The sequence below is a fragment of the Thunnus maccoyii genome, chromosome 18, assembly GCF_910596095.1.
Source record: "Thunnus maccoyii chromosome 18, fThuMac1.1, whole genome shotgun sequence".
NCBI classification, from domain to species: domain Eukaryota; kingdom Metazoa; phylum Chordata; class Actinopteri; order Scombriformes; family Scombridae; genus Thunnus; species Thunnus maccoyii.
Genome location: NC_056550.1, coordinates 6079796 through 6096902, shown reverse-complemented (window position 1 = coordinate 6096902; position 17107 = coordinate 6079796). Strand labels below are relative to the sequence as shown.

The 17107-nt window shown below is 42.1% G+C and overlaps 1 protein-coding gene and 1 long non-coding RNA gene across 3 annotated transcripts; one reads left to right on the top strand and one right to left on the bottom strand.

Annotated features, from left to right (window-relative positions):
• Positions 1–961: 961 nt before the first annotated feature.
• tlcd4b (TLC domain containing 4b) lies at positions 962–16413 on the top strand. 2 transcript variants are annotated; one of them, XM_042393028.1, is made up of 7 exons: positions 962–1285; positions 4489–4641; positions 7157–7246; positions 11226–11284; positions 11636–11730; positions 11854–11927; positions 12060–16413. In XM_042393028.1, the coding sequence occupies exons 2-7, from the start codon at positions 4496–4498 to the stop codon at positions 12409–12411; spliced, it is 816 nt and encodes a 271-aa protein (XP_042248962.1). In that variant the 5' UTR covers positions 962–1285; positions 4489–4495; the 3' UTR covers positions 12412–16413. The 2 variants fall into 2 exon arrangements, with proteins under 2 accessions (XP_042248962.1, XP_042248961.1); XM_042393027.1 differs by lacking the exons at positions 962–1285; positions 4489–4641 and having other exon boundaries at positions 6963–7246.
• LOC121884296 lies at positions 6685–12132 on the bottom strand. Its single transcript, XR_006092321.1, has 3 exons — positions 12047–12132; positions 7102–7243; positions 6685–6968 (listed from the first exon to the last, which is right to left on the bottom strand). It is a non-coding gene; the product is annotated as an uncharacterized LOC121884296 (long non-coding RNA).
• Positions 16414–17107: the final 694 nt, after the last annotated feature.

Genomic DNA, 17107 nt, shown 5'->3' with positions numbered 1-17107 from the left:
GGTTGACTTATTTCTCAAGTTGTGCCACTGACTCACGATGTGAAACAAAATTTAAAAGTTGTATTATCATGTATATGTTTAATTTCTGGGCCACCTGGATAGGAAATATAGTTGCAACTTGGGTAACAGGTTAAAAATCTTTTTAATCATGCTACAGATTTAATATTTTTTCAGATGGTTAGAAGAGTCTTTGAGGTTTCTGAAAATACCTCCTGAACTACGGGAACTTTTGTTTAATGACCTTGGTTTTTCAAAGATCACTGGTTTTATTATTTTTTTTAAAATGCTTGGTTTCAACTGTAATGGTATTACATTGGAAACAAACATTAGAAACTGTGGCCAGACTCTACAAGTATAAAAGTATTTTACATTTTTGCTGAATATTTTTGAAGGTATGCTGTACAGTTTCAGAATTATAGACATTGTTTTACCTTCCAGTCACTGCGTTATTTCATGAGAAATGACTCAGACTTAACAAACAGACTGAAACTTCCTTGTGTTGCACAATCAGTCACAGAACCCATCAAGTCTGCATAATCATGCCAATTATATTACAATTGTGTGGTGACGCAGTTACAGTACAGATTGATTTTTAAGGGTTAGTGTTGACTCTTGTTACACTGACAAAAATGAATGCAGACTTGGTGTTCACTGATAAACTGCATCAATCAAGCAAGTTTCAAGAGCCTGCTAATAGATTTTCATATTGTCTGGAAATGAAAAGAAACCACTGGATGGCTAAAATAGTAGAAGAATAACAGCCTCATGGTTTAATGAATAATCAGATGAATTGCTATAAATGGGGTACAGCATGTAAAACCACAATCTGAGCTGCTGCGTGTTATCATCACCTTATCATTATAAGGTTATCAATAATGCAATGTGGCCTTTGTTCCTCGTGGGCGTAGCCTGTGGCGCGGGGGCGTGTGCACGCGGGAGGGGTACGTGTCGACGTCACCGCTTAGTCCTTACTGTCAACGCCAAAATAAAACGAGTTAAAACTTTTACTAATCGGACACATCACTAGAAACACATGGCAGCGAGGAAACGCGGCTGTGCGGAGAGTCATTCATTTTCTGCGGGCTGTGATGGTTGTTGGGACTCGGCTCTGTCTGCGTAGCACAGGAGGCTGTTTCTCTGTCTTTCCTGGGGTCGCTCAGGGAGAGCCAGCGGGCTGTAACAGTTTAGCCGACTTGCTAGCTAACGTCAAGTTGTAAGAAAGTGGAGAAGACGGCGGCTAAACGGGAGCTTATCCGCCTATACAGACCTATGCGACGGATAGCAGGTAACAGAGCTCTCCCTACTGCTTCCAACACGTCAAATATAACGCGGACCGACGCGTGCTGTGTTTATCTTACACAATTTAGATGTTTGTTACCGTACAAGTCTTGGGACTGCAACAGCTCTGCGCCTCCTCCGTGGCAGCAGCAGCAGCAGCAGCAAACGTAGCAGTCCAGTTTGAGCCAACAACTTTGCTCCTGATATACACCGGGTTGTTACTTGGCTGCTTTTTACAACTCGTTCAACACCTGCCTGACTTGTATTGTAATAATGTGTGTTTATGAGTGATAATGTGGCCGATATTCCCGGTGTCTGCGTGGCTCGCCATTCCCAACAACTGCCTGCATTGCTTTATTATGCATTTGCACCCACTGCAAAGGATATAGGACCTTACAGGGAGAATTAGCCATTTACTGTTACAGATACCCTTTACTTTGAGTTGCAGATGCTAGTTGCTATTGTGCAGAGTGTACAATACTCCAAATCACAGAGGGGAGTGTTTATTTATTTTAAGAGTTTGTATGCTAAATGGGGATATCCCTGTCAGCTTAAAAACGGCTATAATCACCAATTATTAATCAGTATTCATGTCATGACCCAACCTGCCTGCAGAGATTGGTGAGACCAGGCTGGCCAAGGATTGTGCCTGAAGAGCTGCTCCAGAGCGAGTCAAACCCATTGGTCTGTTGTAGCAATGCGGTAGACAGGGGCCGGTTTAGATTTCCAAAGGAACAGGGGAAATTGAAGCGCTATTATTTATGTTAGGTCGATATGTCACGGGGTCATGGTTTGCTGACAGCAGCAGTATAGTCCAGCAGGAACAAGGTCAAACGTGGACGGTAGAGCACCTCTCCTGTCCGGTCTGTCAACCGCATTGAGGGGAGGCTCTGTATGCTGCTTCTTCCCATGGGGCAGTGTGAACCAGCCTGCCAGGTGAAGAATGACAATGAATTATTCAGGCACATGCTGCATATGATCAACGTGGCCCAGCATAGCTGCTGCTGGGGGACAATACGAGGCTCTCAGGGTGGTGTGGTTCCTCCAAGAATAATGCCTGCCTCAGCTTTCCTGTTGAACATGCCAGTTTCTAGAGAATGAGTCACTGGAAAGCTCAGTGGAGAAGCAGTTGTTCGCCTTACAACGGCGTTTGATTTGTGTGGGTAACGTGCATTTCAGAGTTGGAGGGCGTCCTATCTATTTTGATCCATTTTGAAGTTTATTCTGCAGATGTTTCGAGTGATTGCAGAGCTCAAATTGGAAGATTGTTCTGAAGCTTGGAGCATGATGATTGTCTGTGGTGGCTCTGAGCAAAGGTGTACTCTTCATGGCAGCATTATAATGGATGGGTTTTGCTTGTCTGTGGCACTTTGTCTTGAGGGGCTTTGTTTTCCTTAGCAGCTTGTTGTTGTGCTTTGTTTCCTTGTATTTTATGGAACAGTATGCACACATGACATTGGACATTTTAGAGTAAAAATAGATCTTGATGTAGGCTACGTGCCTACAGTGTCATGTGCTGCCCAGAGGCCAAACTACTTAGGTTGCTTTGCAAAGAGAATGTCATCACACAATATATGGCTACATTACATCATATTCCCACCTTTGTGTCTGCCAATCTGTAATAATCTCTACCTTGTGCAATCCTAATCGTCAGTTCTCCTAGCATAAGTGGTTTTAAAGGGCTTGCATAATTTCAGTAGTGCAGTCAGAATTCCTGGTTATTTCTCAGGCCAGAGTCCAGACAAGCACAGCCTGCGGTATGTTGAAATAGCTGATGTTACTAAAGAACTAATGAGAGGTCATGTTGAGGATGAATCACAGTATCAAATGTTTCCTGTGACTTATGTTAAGAGGGTATATTTGGATATTGATATGTGGACAATTTTGTGCTGTAATTTCACTTCTAATATCTTTTTATGGCTTTGTGATGATGGAAACCGAACTAGATGTGCAGCAAAATGTACAGTGAAGATGAGACGGAACACAAGGTGCTCGCTATGCCAGGATTTCTAGTCATCAGTGCAAGTTCAGGACTCAAATTATCAGGACAATTGCTCCTTATTTTGTCTATGAGTCCTGGCAAGAGTCAGCAAGTCGTTGATGCTCCAGTCTGACCCTGAGACATCCGGTTGCTCAGAACAGAGTCCGAAAAACAGACAAGATTACAGTTTGAGAAGTTACGCCTATCTCTATAAATGACTTTTCTCCACTTCTTTCATTTTAAACAGGCTGGAAAAAGACAATTTAAACCAAATTGTTTTTTTGTTTTGTTTCCTTGCAAACACTGTGTTATTTCAGTCCATCTTTTCCTGATTGCCTGTGACATGAAAAGACAGGCCTCTAGTTTGTTGATCTGAACGAGGACAAACAGATCTCTTCAGTTTGTGTGTATGATTGTGTGTTTACAGTCAGTAGTTCGTACATCTGCATACAGGGTCTGTGTTTGCTCTCATTTGTTTAAATTCATGTTGATCCACCACTTGGACTCCTTTATCTCAGGCCAAATCTGCCATTACTGAGAACACTTGAATACGGAAGATAAAATGAAATACCGAAAGCCTAATACACAGATGATTTCGACATAAATAAACACAAAATGAAGTGCATTGTTCAAGTAGAATGTAGCCTAAAACTTTGCAGTCTTGCACAGCCTCTGTCTCATGAGCTGAACCCGTTTCTTCATCTTGACAATCCTCTTTTCTTTCCTCGCTCAGCCTTTGTTTTCTTCTCAGGGATTTTTGGTGTGTCCTAAACAACCCACTGTAATCCCCTTGCAAAATATGCATAATAATGGGGACCTTTTATTCCAAATCTAAATACCATGCTCCGTACTGTATTCACAACACCCAATAACTTTTTTTCTGTTTCTGCCCTCAACTGTAGTGCCTCTCTTGTGCCTTTCATCTTCTCTTCCCCCTCTATGAACTGCCCTGCTTGTCTAAAGCTCTCATGTCACTTGCATTAGACAGCCCATGTCTTCGGCTTATATATTTTTTTCCTCTGTCTCTTTCCCTTTCTTCTTTTCTTTGTGGACTGGATGAACCACGTAGGGCGCCGCTTCATCCTCTCACCACCGCTGCCACCTCAGTCTCTCTTCTGGCGCTGCCCAGGATGACTGACAGTCATTGATTGAACCTGTCCATGTGTGTCACCCTCTCCGTATCCTGCCCCCACCCCCTCCCTTCCCTTCTCCTCCCCTGATGTGTTTAGGTGAGTGATGGAGATGAGAGAGTTGACCGTGGTAGCTGGCAGCTTCGTGGGTTTCCAGCTTCTTTTCTCTGTGGCCAGTCCTCTGCTCTCCTCAGCTACCACACCGGGTTATGGACGGCTGCCTCCCACCAAGCTCACCGAGTGGAACTCCAGGTGTGTCCACTGCTCCCCCTCTGTAGGCCGGTCTTTTCTCATATGCATCTAACCTGTAAATGCTCTGTCAGTTTCATCTCGGTACCATGTGGGAACCAGAGCTGGACTGTTTTTTGTTAAAGGCTAAAGCAGTTTGACAGCAGACTTATAACTGTCTAACAGGAATCATTTGCTGGTTCTAGTTTCTCAACATCTGCAGTTTGTTGTTATGTGGTATTACATCCAATAGTTTTATTGTTAGATGTTTGAAAATATCACCTTTAGCTTTAGGAAATTGCGATGGGCATTTTAATACATTCTTGAGAACAAATGATTTATCGAAAAAATTATGTGGAGATTGATAATAATATAATCAGTAGTTGCATCAGATGAGGTTGCATCAATAGATCCATCACAATTTCCCACAGCCCCAGCTGACGTCTTCAGATGTCTTGTTCTGTACGACCAGCAGTCCAAAACCCAAAAATATTCAGTTAACTATCATCCAACAATTGCAAATCTTCACATTTAAGCTTGAAAAATGACTAAAACGAGTAATTGATTAGCATAATAGTCTGGATACTAAGTTAGTAAGTAGATGACAGTGTTAATCAATAGTATAGCATTTGCTGGTGAAATTATGCCTCTGCTCTTCTCCCCTAAAGGTTTAATGTTTTATATCAAAAACAGTATTTTTATGATGTTAGCAGACGTGGTCTATGTTTTAGACAAAGTGGACTGCCTGCACTATAAACCACTGCAGGAAACCTTCCTAATATCGTAGTATCATGATGTCGTAGCTGCAGGTTTTAAGTACAGTTTAGCATTCAAAACTAATTCATTATAAGTAAATAAACTAAGTTATTATGATGTCAGTGGGATCTCATTGGGTGTAGTTTTTTGTGATCCAGGTGTGGAAGACTTTTTTTTTTTTTTTTTACTATATCTTAAAATAAATACAGAGATGCATGAATGAAAGTTTTCCTCTCACACATTGGACGGGACAGACTTGAGTGAACTCAAACATTTGGTTGTTTGACTTAACTGTTTTTTGTGTTTATTGTTTCTATGACACGTACATTGGTGTCATAAAATCATCCTGTTGGCTTACTGAGACACACCTCTCTAGAATAGGACTGTTGTATAAAACTGTGTGGTCGTGACATCCTGACAGAACTGACCTCTGTTGAGCAAACACCAGTGTGTTTGATGATGTGGCTCTGTTGAGATGGACCCTGATGTGCCTCAGGCCAAGTCATCATCATTCCACACAACTACAGCTGTGATTTGAACGGCTGGTGGAGCACAGAGCGGTTTGAAGTTTGAAGCGGAAACTTCAGGGGTGAAGTTCAGAGGGCGATAAATTGTAGTTACATAACATCTGTCACAGACTCTCAGTTTGTTGTCTTTTTAATCTGTCTTTTGCTATCAGCTAACACTCACAGATAATCCTTCATTCATAGAACCAGTTTACATCTGTCCATATTTTAAAGTATGGACTGCATTGATCAAGGAGTAGTCCAAAAGCAGTCAAAGGCCAGGTACTGATGGCCCACCTCAGAGTGGTCTACTGTTGCATAACAGCCAGCTCTCAGTGTGTCAGTGTGTTGTTTATGTAACCATGACTTAAGTGCAAGGAGGGAGAAAGCATTTCAAAAGAAAGAGCAGAGTCACATGCCTAATGTTGAACACAGCTGCATCAACTACAAGACTGTTGTTAATATTGCCTTCTTTTTATGTTCATCTCACTTCTTTTCTGCCCTCTTCTTTTTAACTGTGCATCCTTTCTCTTTCCCAATATCATTAAGAACTTCTCAATACAAGAAAGCTGCAATTTCTGTTTCCCATAGACTCTCAACACTGTATAGAATGTTCCCTTTTAAATATCCTGCGTTTATTTTCTGTTTTCTGCCATAAAGTGTTGCAAGTTATTGGCAAGCAGAAATTATCTACACATTTTTTGGACAAGAAAGACGTGAGTGTGAGATTTGTAACGTAGCCTATACAGACGGCCATACTGACACTCAGTTTCACCAACTTCCTTCAGCCAAGTTCTTCCATGGCTTTTTCATTCTCAGACACTTCACACTGATTTTTTTTTTTAGTGCCAGGAGTAATAATGGAGTCATCCACTCATACAGTAGCTGATCTGTAGAGCCAGTCTTGGCCAGGGCTCAGGCCAGCGGCTGCAGTCTGTGAACAGGGGCCGCTGTGCCCCGGTGGCTGCATGGTGACAGTGGAGGAACTGTGATTCTGGTAGAGGAGAGATAAGGGCCACTGGAGCTCTGGAGTATCTCTTCAGTGGTCCAGATAGCCACTCCAAAGGTCAGGAATGATGCTGTAGCAGCCTTGATAAAAAAAGAAGTTACACTTTCATGGACACAGACACGTACGGACAACATAGATATAATTGCATACTCATGAACAGACATGTAGCAGAGACATATGCACATCCATATTTAATGATTACCCATTTGTTACCATTAGCCTGTCATCATATTTACTACGTTGATCTTGTGTGTGTGTCCATCCCCAGGTTGGTGTCGACTGTGCACGCCCTGATCGTAGGTTTGTTCTGTTTGTACATCCTGTGGTTCGATGATGCGGTCAACGCCAACCCCGTCTGGTAAGAGGAAAAGAAATGAAAGCAAATCTGTTAAATGTTATATGAGAAATAAGGCAGCAGAATGTGTGACATGCAAAGAAAAAAGAGGTAATACTGACAGTTATTTAATTATGTAAATGGACAATCCAAAGCAAAAAAAAAAAAAACCTCAAAAAACAAAGAAATGCTGCTGTATACGACACTTTTTGTTTTGTCATTTTGGCAGGTTAAAAGAAAAAGTAACGTGAACGCTTCAGGCACTTTTAGGAGAAACCTTTCTTCTCACATCTGCCTTTTCAATCCGGCAGCCATGACTAGCTCACAAGGGAAGGGAGGAAACAGATGAAGGGATGAAAATGGGAGGTGGAGGTTTTTTTTTTTTTTTTTTTTGGAGGAGGAGGAGGTAGGGGGGTTATTGAAGGATTGTCAAGGTTGGTAGCTAATACCTTCGGAGCGATGACGACCGTGTTCCCTTCATCAGAGCTAAAGAGTGAAGGGGAGAGGGTGGATCTAATGTGTCAGCGGCGTCTCCAGAGAGTTGTAGATTCAGTGGATTTAGCCTTTGATTATTGTCTTCTCTCTGTCTCTGTCTTCCACTCTCTACTACTCTACTGCTGACTGTCTTATTTGCATCAATGACTCCTGAAGAAGAGAAATGGTAATTTCTCTTCTTGTCTTCACTCTCTAATATCTCTGTCAATCTTTTCAAAGATGTCTTTCTTTCTCTCACTTCTCCCTTATTATTATCTCGCAACACTCCTTCCTCCTCTTCTTTCTCTCTTTCTCTTTCCTTCCCTCTGTTTCGCTTCCTCTCTGGCTATCTAGCAGACAGACTAGAATCCCACCAACAAGGCTCCTTTTCATAGCAAACAACAGCAGCCTAGTCTTCACCCCCCCCTCTTTCCAACCCTCTATGAGAGCCTCCTCCCTCTAGCTGTCCGTTGTAGCAGCACCCCACATCTCTGGCTGTCGAATCAATGCAGCACACCTCCCTCACTCTTATTGTCTCTCTGTCGGCCGCGGCCAGCATCGCTGAAGGAGTGAAAAGGGGGAGAAAAGAGAAAGTGGGGGGGGGGGGGGGGGGGGGGGGGTGTCAAGAGGGAGGAGGGGACGAAAGATGGGGGTCTCCCTCCCTCCTCTTGCTACCAGTGCTACCATATCTGCGGTGTGTTCAGGTGCTTAGTATCTTAGTCCTCCCCAAGCCTTTTTCTCTTCATGTACATTTTTTGCTACTGAATTTAATGCAGTGTTGTTTTCTGTCAAATGATTTCCTTCAGCTCCCATGAAGAAAAGGTGATTTCTTTGTGAAAATAGTGTCTGTTTTAGCGTAGTATTCCTGTTCCAACTTGAGCTTTGCAGTTTGCTATTTATTTCTTCACTCCCTTCTCTTGTTAAATTTCTCAGCACCTAGCCCAATCCCCGGCAGTATCCTAATGCCTTAAAGCTCATCTCGTTGCAACAGCGGAGTGGTGCAAGCATTAATTCTCCAGTCAGTCTGATTATATTGCAGCATCATTAAGACCTGTCACACAGCAGCATTGTTCTCCACGCTGCTCTCAATAGTGCTGGAGTGGCCAGAGCCAGACTGTTAGAAACCTGCATTGTTTTCAGCTGCTCAGGCTCTTTCAGTGTGTCACTCTGGCTGGCAGCTCAGGCCTTGGCTGTTATCATAATCCATTCAGTTAACAGGCAGCGTGTCTGACCAACCCCCCCCCGTTTGCATTTCTTGATTGGCTTATCTGGTCTTGAACTTAACATGTACAGGGCCTGAATGAGGGAGCAAAACTCAGGGTCATGTTGAGTTAAGGTCAACATGGATGAAATGTAAAATATAAATGTAACATTCATGACATCGGGCCTCATGCAAAAACATTTTCCTATTTTTATGGCAAACCACATATCACATACTTGTAGTAAATTGCTCATTTCAACTTGAAGAATGCAACCTGCTTTGATTGTTTTGCATAATGTACGTCCCCAAACTGTTTCATTCACAAAATATAACCCAAGAACTAAAAGATCCAGCTGTCAAAAATCAGCAGCCAAAAACTAGACAAATTCAGCAGCGTCAGTAGCAGTATTAGCGGACCCGAAGAAAGAAAAAAATATTAGTACAGCTGTCAACACCGTGTCATCACAGAGCTGCGCAGACACAGAAATAAAGTAGAAATAGTTTGACATAAAGTTTCATGCCTAAAAAAAAATGTCTTGGACGGGAGGCAGTCAAGGCGACGTGACAGTCACAGAGTTGGATGAGAGAATACAATTCAGTACATTCATCACAGGTGACGTTACACTCATGTGCAACAGAACACGTTCCACTGAAGAGAGACGTGCAAAGACACTAAAATGCAGCTGCAGTGTGAACATTTTACTAGTAACTCCTGAATATCGTCATTAAATTGCCAATCCATGATGCACGTCACACTGATGCAGTCAACACAGTATAAATTTTACATGTATTTTTACATTCACTTTTTAAGTTTTAGTTTCTTTGTCCTTTAGTTAGTTTTTGGAACATATTGAAACTCCCTATTCATTTGGCTGTTGTCATTATGCTATGATACAGTAAGTATAAGGCAGACTGACGGACCACTCAAGAATTTCATTCATATCTAAGAGAAAATTTTAAATACAAGAGAATTAGTAACATTTCTTAAATCACTCATGATTATCTCTTAGAACAAATGTCTTCCTCCGAGTGGTTTTTGCATGAGGCCTGTGGAGTTCAATGATCTTGTTGCACTTCCTGTTTAAAAGAGTCTACATCTCTTTCTAGGCCAAATTCCAGTCAGTTAAGCATACACCCAGAGAGGAGTGTGGGTTTACTGTACGTCTAATTAACTGCAGCAGGATCACACTGATGTGATTATCAGGAAGCCTGTGGACTCTGACGGCAGCCAGCAGACTCTCTGACTGTCACGCTGTCAGTGAGGTTGTGTGTTTTCCTCGCTTATATTTGCTTGCTGCATTTCTTTCTAAGTGCAGTGGTAAAGTGATACAATAATCACTTAACAGGATGTGAGCTGAGCGCTCACTTGTGAAACAGACATTAGATTAGATATATAAGGGGAAGAGGAAACAGAAGGTATCATTAACAGTGTGACCAAGCTGAGGAGAAACTTTTTGATTTTTGAGTTCCGTACAAAATTGCTTGTTCATGGAAAAGCGAAGCCTCAAGTTATTAGTGATATAGCAAAAGATGCATTTATGTCACACATGCCTACAAACACAGTAGTCATAATTTCATTTATTTAAACTGTATGTACACTGTTAAAGTGCAAAAGCAGATGGTGTGCTGAACAGTCTCAGGTGAAACGTGCAGTTTGACAGCTGTGAGCTCAGTGGGGTAAGGTGCGCCATGTGTGCATTGAGGGTGTATACAGTATGTGTTCTTACAAGGTTTTGTTACAAGCAGTCAGCCAGTCGTTTGCTATACGATACTTGTGACTGATACCGGGATCGGATGTCTGTTGAAGCGAGACATCTTCATTGTTATTTTGAACAGTGTTATTTGTAAGGACACCTAACAGTCACCAGAGCAGCTCATGGGTTCATGGACTGAAATGACCACAGTTTATTCAGAAATTTTGTCAAAGGAGGGAAACAAAGACTGTCAGTGACGTAGATGTTCTAATATGCTAAGCTAGTTGTCACGGTGTGGACTCACCACAAACACTGTTGATTGCAGCTGTTCTTTTTAATCAAGACCTAACTATGTTACAAGGTTATCACAGCAACTGTTGTAGCTCATCAACATTAAACAATCATTAGACAATCAACCTTGAATGACCTTACTGTGATTCCTGATTAGTGTGTTAGCACTGCTTGTGTTCTCTTTACATAAGTAGATTATTGATCAGAGAAACTGTTGTAACTAGTGTTTAGATTTTCTTAGAACAGTAAGTAGCTTCCTACTCCTGGTTTGTTTGCCTTGCAGGTTGAATTGTTACAGCTGTGTTGAAAGTACCTTTACACTGTGTTCTTTGCTGTTCCACAGGGGTGACCCCGGTCTCGTCAAATTAAATGTAGCCATAACCTGTGGTTACCTACTTTATGGTGAGCTATTTGTGTTTTTCTAACTCTGTTGATCATGTTTCCTAGCTCACAGTCCATCAGGGTAGTGAGTCATTGTATTTGGTGTAAACACCTCAAGGAAACGACCTTAAACTATTAAGTAACTTGATTATACTGTAGAAATGAACATAAATGCAGTGCTGCTCACTGTAGAGTGAATGTCTGGTAGCAGCATATTTTGCTATTAAAGAGGTGTGACGATCTGCACTTTGATAACCTCTCTTGTTCTCTGATTCATCACTGGTGCAGTTGTTATGTACATAATCCTCCTCCTAGCCAAACAGACATATCAGTTTGCTGGTTGTCTGACCAACCTCTCACCCTGTCCTTTAGACCTTGTGCTGCTCGCCTGTAACTGGAGCACTATGGGTGACAGCTTTTTTGTCTGTCACCACTTGGCGGCGCTGTATGCATATGGATATGTTCTGGTGAGTCCACCATTCTTCAAGATCCACAGTGTATAAACTGAAATAGTAACTGAAGAAGTCCCATATTAATAAATGACATTTTGCTCCTGTATTTGTAATAGCCTATGTGTTTGGTCATTGCAGACACGTGGCGTGCTTCCCTACTTTGCCAACTTTCGTCTCATCTCAGAGTTATCCACACCGTTTGTGAACCAAAGGTGAGTCAGCCCTACTAGTGAATATAATCCACTTCCCTTTTTATCAACACATCCTAGGATTCATATCAAGCTTTGCTCACCATATAGCTGACATATCTTCCACGACATTTCTTAATCACCTTTTCCCTCCAGGTGGTTCTTTGAGGCATTAAAGTACCCCCGCTCACACCGGATGGTGGTGTTAAACGGTGTTGCCATGGCGGTGGTCTTCTTCCTGGTGCGCATTGCTGTCATGCCATCGTACTGGGCCAGCGTTTTCGCCACCTTTGGCACTCCAGACTTTGAGCGGCTGGGCTTGGGCGCCCAGGTGGCCTGGATCTCCTCCTGTATCGCCCTGGATATCTTGAACACTATCTGGATGTATAAGATCACCCGTGGCTGCTACAAGGTCATAACCGGGAGGGGAGGACGAAAGGTTAAGGAAGTAGCAGAGGCATCGTCTTCCTCAGACAAGACGAAGCATGTCAACAACCACACAGACTAAAGACATGTAGAGCAGAGAACACTGGGACGAAGGACATAAGCAGGGAGGGAGGCTGGACATCCAGGAACCTCACAGCCTCTCTCTTTTTGCTGAAGCCTCTGTGTCCCTCCCTCCCCCCACCCACCAATCCCCAACCTCAGCTCTTGATCTCCTTGAAGTTGGCTAGTGGACGGGCAATGAGTCCTCAGGTCCACACCCTGACACGAGACAAGGGGACTGCTCTTTGACTCGCTCAAGAACCAGCCTTTGCAGCCTCACTGTTGTTCACTGACAGATTAGTATCCTGCTGGGTGATAGCTTTTGGTTGCAGATAACAAGGTAGAGCTCACAAGCACACTTTTAACTCCATCTGTCACTCGCCTCTATCGTCGCCACCACCACCATCCTTCTGTCATCCCCAACCCGTCTCCCCCCTCAGCTTCCTCTCACTCTCAACTTCAGCCAAAGCCCAATCCTCTGAAGTGCCTGTGAAAGACAGGAAAGCAATAATTGTGGAGTAACAAGATCACAAAGTCTAACAGAGCTTAGCCCCTTCAGTAGACAACCATCCCTCGCACGCTATCGCTCCTGAATGACTGAAGGCTCCTTCTGCTGCCCCTTTCATACTCCGTCCACATTTGAGGAGACATGGCCTACAGAGTAAAGTCTCACATCCGATCCATACAGCGTTTGTGAATCTATAGGGCTCTTGTCTTAAACTCATCAGACCTCACAAAAGGACAGACAGACAGACAGAGAGAATACCACCATAATGCCTCTTCTATAGTATCACCTGCTGTGGCCTCCTTGTAACAAGTGGCGCCTGCCTATATCACCAGCCATGCCCCTCCAACCTCTTTATGATTTGGACTACAATTCAGAAAACACTCTAACCTAAGAATATGCATGCAGGAGAGAGAAAGACACACGGATGAGAGACTCTCCAACATCTTCTAGCTTCTCACAGGACGATTTAGCCTTTTCAGTATTCATCGTACTGGCGTCACTGTGTTATACTCCGCTCTCCTCGTGTACGGCCGCCAGTCTGGAGCTCTCTTTGTTTTCTTATTTTACACAGCCTCAAGCCCTCAGCAGTCACGATAACATGTCTAACTCATATTACATTTATCACAACCCGCTGCCTCACTGGATAGGGCTCCACTATCCAGCCTGAACTTTTGGTTTTGTTCTACCTCTCCCCCTGCCTTACAATGACTTCGTCAATCCCTTCGTCACAAGTTAATTAATCAATCTGATGTTGTTGTTTTGTTTTGGTTTTTTTTTCTTTTTACTGTGAAGAGTGATTTTAGCCTTTAAAATGGTATCGTTTGTGATATCACTGGTTCAGAGGGCCTGAGAGAGCTTTTCTCTGCCCTTCTCTCTCTCTGCTAACCGTCTCTAAAGCTTCTCCCAGCCAACGCAGGGAAACAAAGTGGCATCACTTTTCTTGCAAAACTGTGTCTAGTGTATCTTTCTAGAGAAACACCCATGGGAGGCTTTTACACTCCCATTTACTCTGTTCTCAGTGACTCTGAGAACCTAATTGAGGAAGGCAGGTGGATGTGCGTGTGTGTAAACTTTTTCCCTCTACCTTCTTCATTTTTGCAAATGCATAGCCTAGCGTGCAAACTACACATACAAATGTCACGGTATATGGTGCCCTTCTAAAACACAGACATGGTGCTCTTCTTTTTTTTTTTTTTTGCAGAATTTCAGCGATAGAAATGCTAGCAATATGATATTTTTCAAAAAGTAGACAACAGCACAGACTGGTTCAATATGCTGTTGCTGTTAAATGCAATGTGGCAATCTGCATGTTTTGTTTTTCTGTAGAGTAAGTCATCAGTATAGAGCATGGTAAGATTCTGTGATGCCTTAGTGAATAGTCAACATAGATGAATAACATCTAAATATTAATTGCATTAATCTAATGCAGAAAGGGGGTCTGTCTTCCAAAACAGTTAATGTTTTTGCCTCTCAGAGCATACTGAAAGCATGTATTTTTGATTCCCTTCTCTACCTGCATGTCTGTATATACACATGCAGGTACCTTCTGCGTATGCTAACCCACTAATTGTCACCACATTCTCTGTATGCCAGTTGGCATTGCTTGGTTCTACAAATTCATTACAGTCTTGTTGTTGTACTCTTGTCAGCAGACACTAATAACTTCATAGCTGATGTCATGACAGACAGAAATACAAGAGGGTGTTTCAGATTTGCCACACAACTAGAAATAGATGATAGGGATGGAAATCTACAAAGGATAAGTTTGTACTCTGCTTGCACGTTTACTCCTGTTTCCTTCTTGCTCAAGTCTTTGTCTCTCTACTAGGATGGGTAGTTATAATAGTCTGAGAATGTCTGTGTTTTCACTGTGGAACTAAAAAGCACACTCCCTGCGGAGCAATAACTCAGTGATCTCCTGTATTTCTGTCTGTCACCGCAGAGGAGGGGCTACAGTATCTGGTGCCTTTACACTAACGGTGGATGTGACACAGTCAGATTTGGATTAGCATGACCTTTTTAATGTAATATCCAGTGATTCGATTTTCATTATTAACTCCTCTGTACTCCATATGTATACTCTATGTATATATTTTTATAATCTGCCTGCACAATGATTAATCCGGCCAAGTATTATAATCCAAAGCTGATCCCTCTCGGGGAGCCTGTTTTGTGTTGATTTGTTGCTTTCTTGAATACAGGGGTATGTCTCTATGAATGTTGTCATGAGTTATTTAGTGGCATTAAAATGAGCTTACAGTATCCAAGGTGATGAGAATGAAAATCAAAATATATTTTTTTGACATAAGCTCTTTAAGATATACAGATAATTAATGGGTAGGCTAACATCTCATTTCTCCAGCCTCCTAAACTCAAAGCTGTGAATAGTTGTAGAATAAAACTGTAATATCGTTCAGTCAAGGAACTAGAAGAATCTGACTAAAGTGTGGGAGATATCTTGAGACTGGCTGACCAGTGATGTTGGATGTCTTTGAGTTTAGACTGAGACTGCTCTGTGGTGCAGGTCTCATGCACAAAGTTAAAACTAAAGTACGTTGTCTACTTGGTTGTCTACAGACTGGAAAAACTGTTGAACTGGGAGTTTTTGTACTTGTCAGGGTTTTCTACAGACTATATTTCAAGCCCTCATATTTGTGCTGTATCTCACAATCTGGGGCTGTTTGAGAATTGACAGAATGAATAAATAATTTGATAAGGCTGCTATTGTAAGGCCATGATCTGTATTCTGTACTAAGTATTGTATCAGGTTAGAACAACCACATTGCCTTTTGTTTCTTTGGGGAGGCCAACATTCATTATATTCTATAATGAATATATATATATATCAAAAATGTCCTGTTCTGTGATCAAATATTGCTACCAGATGCACACTGTGCTAAGGAAACCACTTCATTTGGATGACAGGATGTCACTTCTCTCTGAGGTACATTATGACAAAGCTGCGTCAGAATTCGGTACTGAAATGGTAAACTCTGCAGGTCTTCTCAAGGTTACACGTGGTATTTAGGCAAGTATTATTTTTGCCCCATTTTTGTTTGTTTTTAAGTCTTTGATTTCTCCATGGACTGATCCTAGGTGAACAATAAAATAGGATGGAATGAATTTCAGTGTCACAAAGATGACAACATTTGTATAACAGTTAAGAATGACAAACTGATAATCAAATGACTTACCAGTTGATTTTTTTTTTTTCTTTGAATGACTTGCCAGTGTGGCTTATTTTCCTTCCCTTTTTATTTTGTCTTTTAATTCAGTGCAATTTCTTGTTATGATCTGTCTTTTTTTTTTTTTTTTTTTTTTCTCTGGAGATTTTAATGTGAAACAGCACTACACTACACTACACACAGGCCTTTTGGGTCCCTGTCTGAGCATCACCTTGTGACTCGGATGGTTGTCGTCTACAATGACCACTACTAATGATCATGTAATTGTAGTGCTGAAAGCTGAGACTTACTTGAAAGTGTTCTTCAATAAAGTTGAAGATGAGAGAAAACAGCTGCTGGACTCTTTCATTGTGACTTCACAGTTAAATGTTTATCCTTTCTTATTTACTTCCGCACTAGTACATCAGTTTCCCATTCTTGGTTTCTGAGCCATGATGTCAGCATGGGAACGACCTGTTGCATACAGTATAATGCATCTAGGCTGTTCCAGTCATTTGTTAGCTGTGGGCTGATAGTATGACACTTCTACCCAGGCAAGCCAAGACCAGCTACTGGTACTTAGCACCACAGTGGCATGTACCCCCTGCTCCATGTGTTTTTTTTTAAGTGTGAGTGTGTGTGTGTGAGGAAAGAGATGGAGATATTCAGCAAAAAAGGAAAAGAGAAGCACAGACTGAGTATAAAAGCGTCAAACGAGAGGATTGACTGAAATAGGGATGAAAGAGAGATATGAAGGAGCGTGGAGAGTGAAATATTTGGAGGGGTCTGAGCCACAGTAGGTCTGTGATTGAAACCATCTCTTCTGTGTGTGTGTGTGTGCACACAGTTGGTCAAGGGGCTTGGTCAGAGTCCGTGCCTGAGGAGCTTTACCAAACATGGTCACGTAACAGAGACTCAATGAAAATTTCCTCTGCTACTACAGCACACATTCATAGTGCAGAATTACCACTCAACTTCACTCATGCACAGGATTAATATCATCACCTGCTTGTCGTGTACACAGAAAAACACACCTGCACATGACA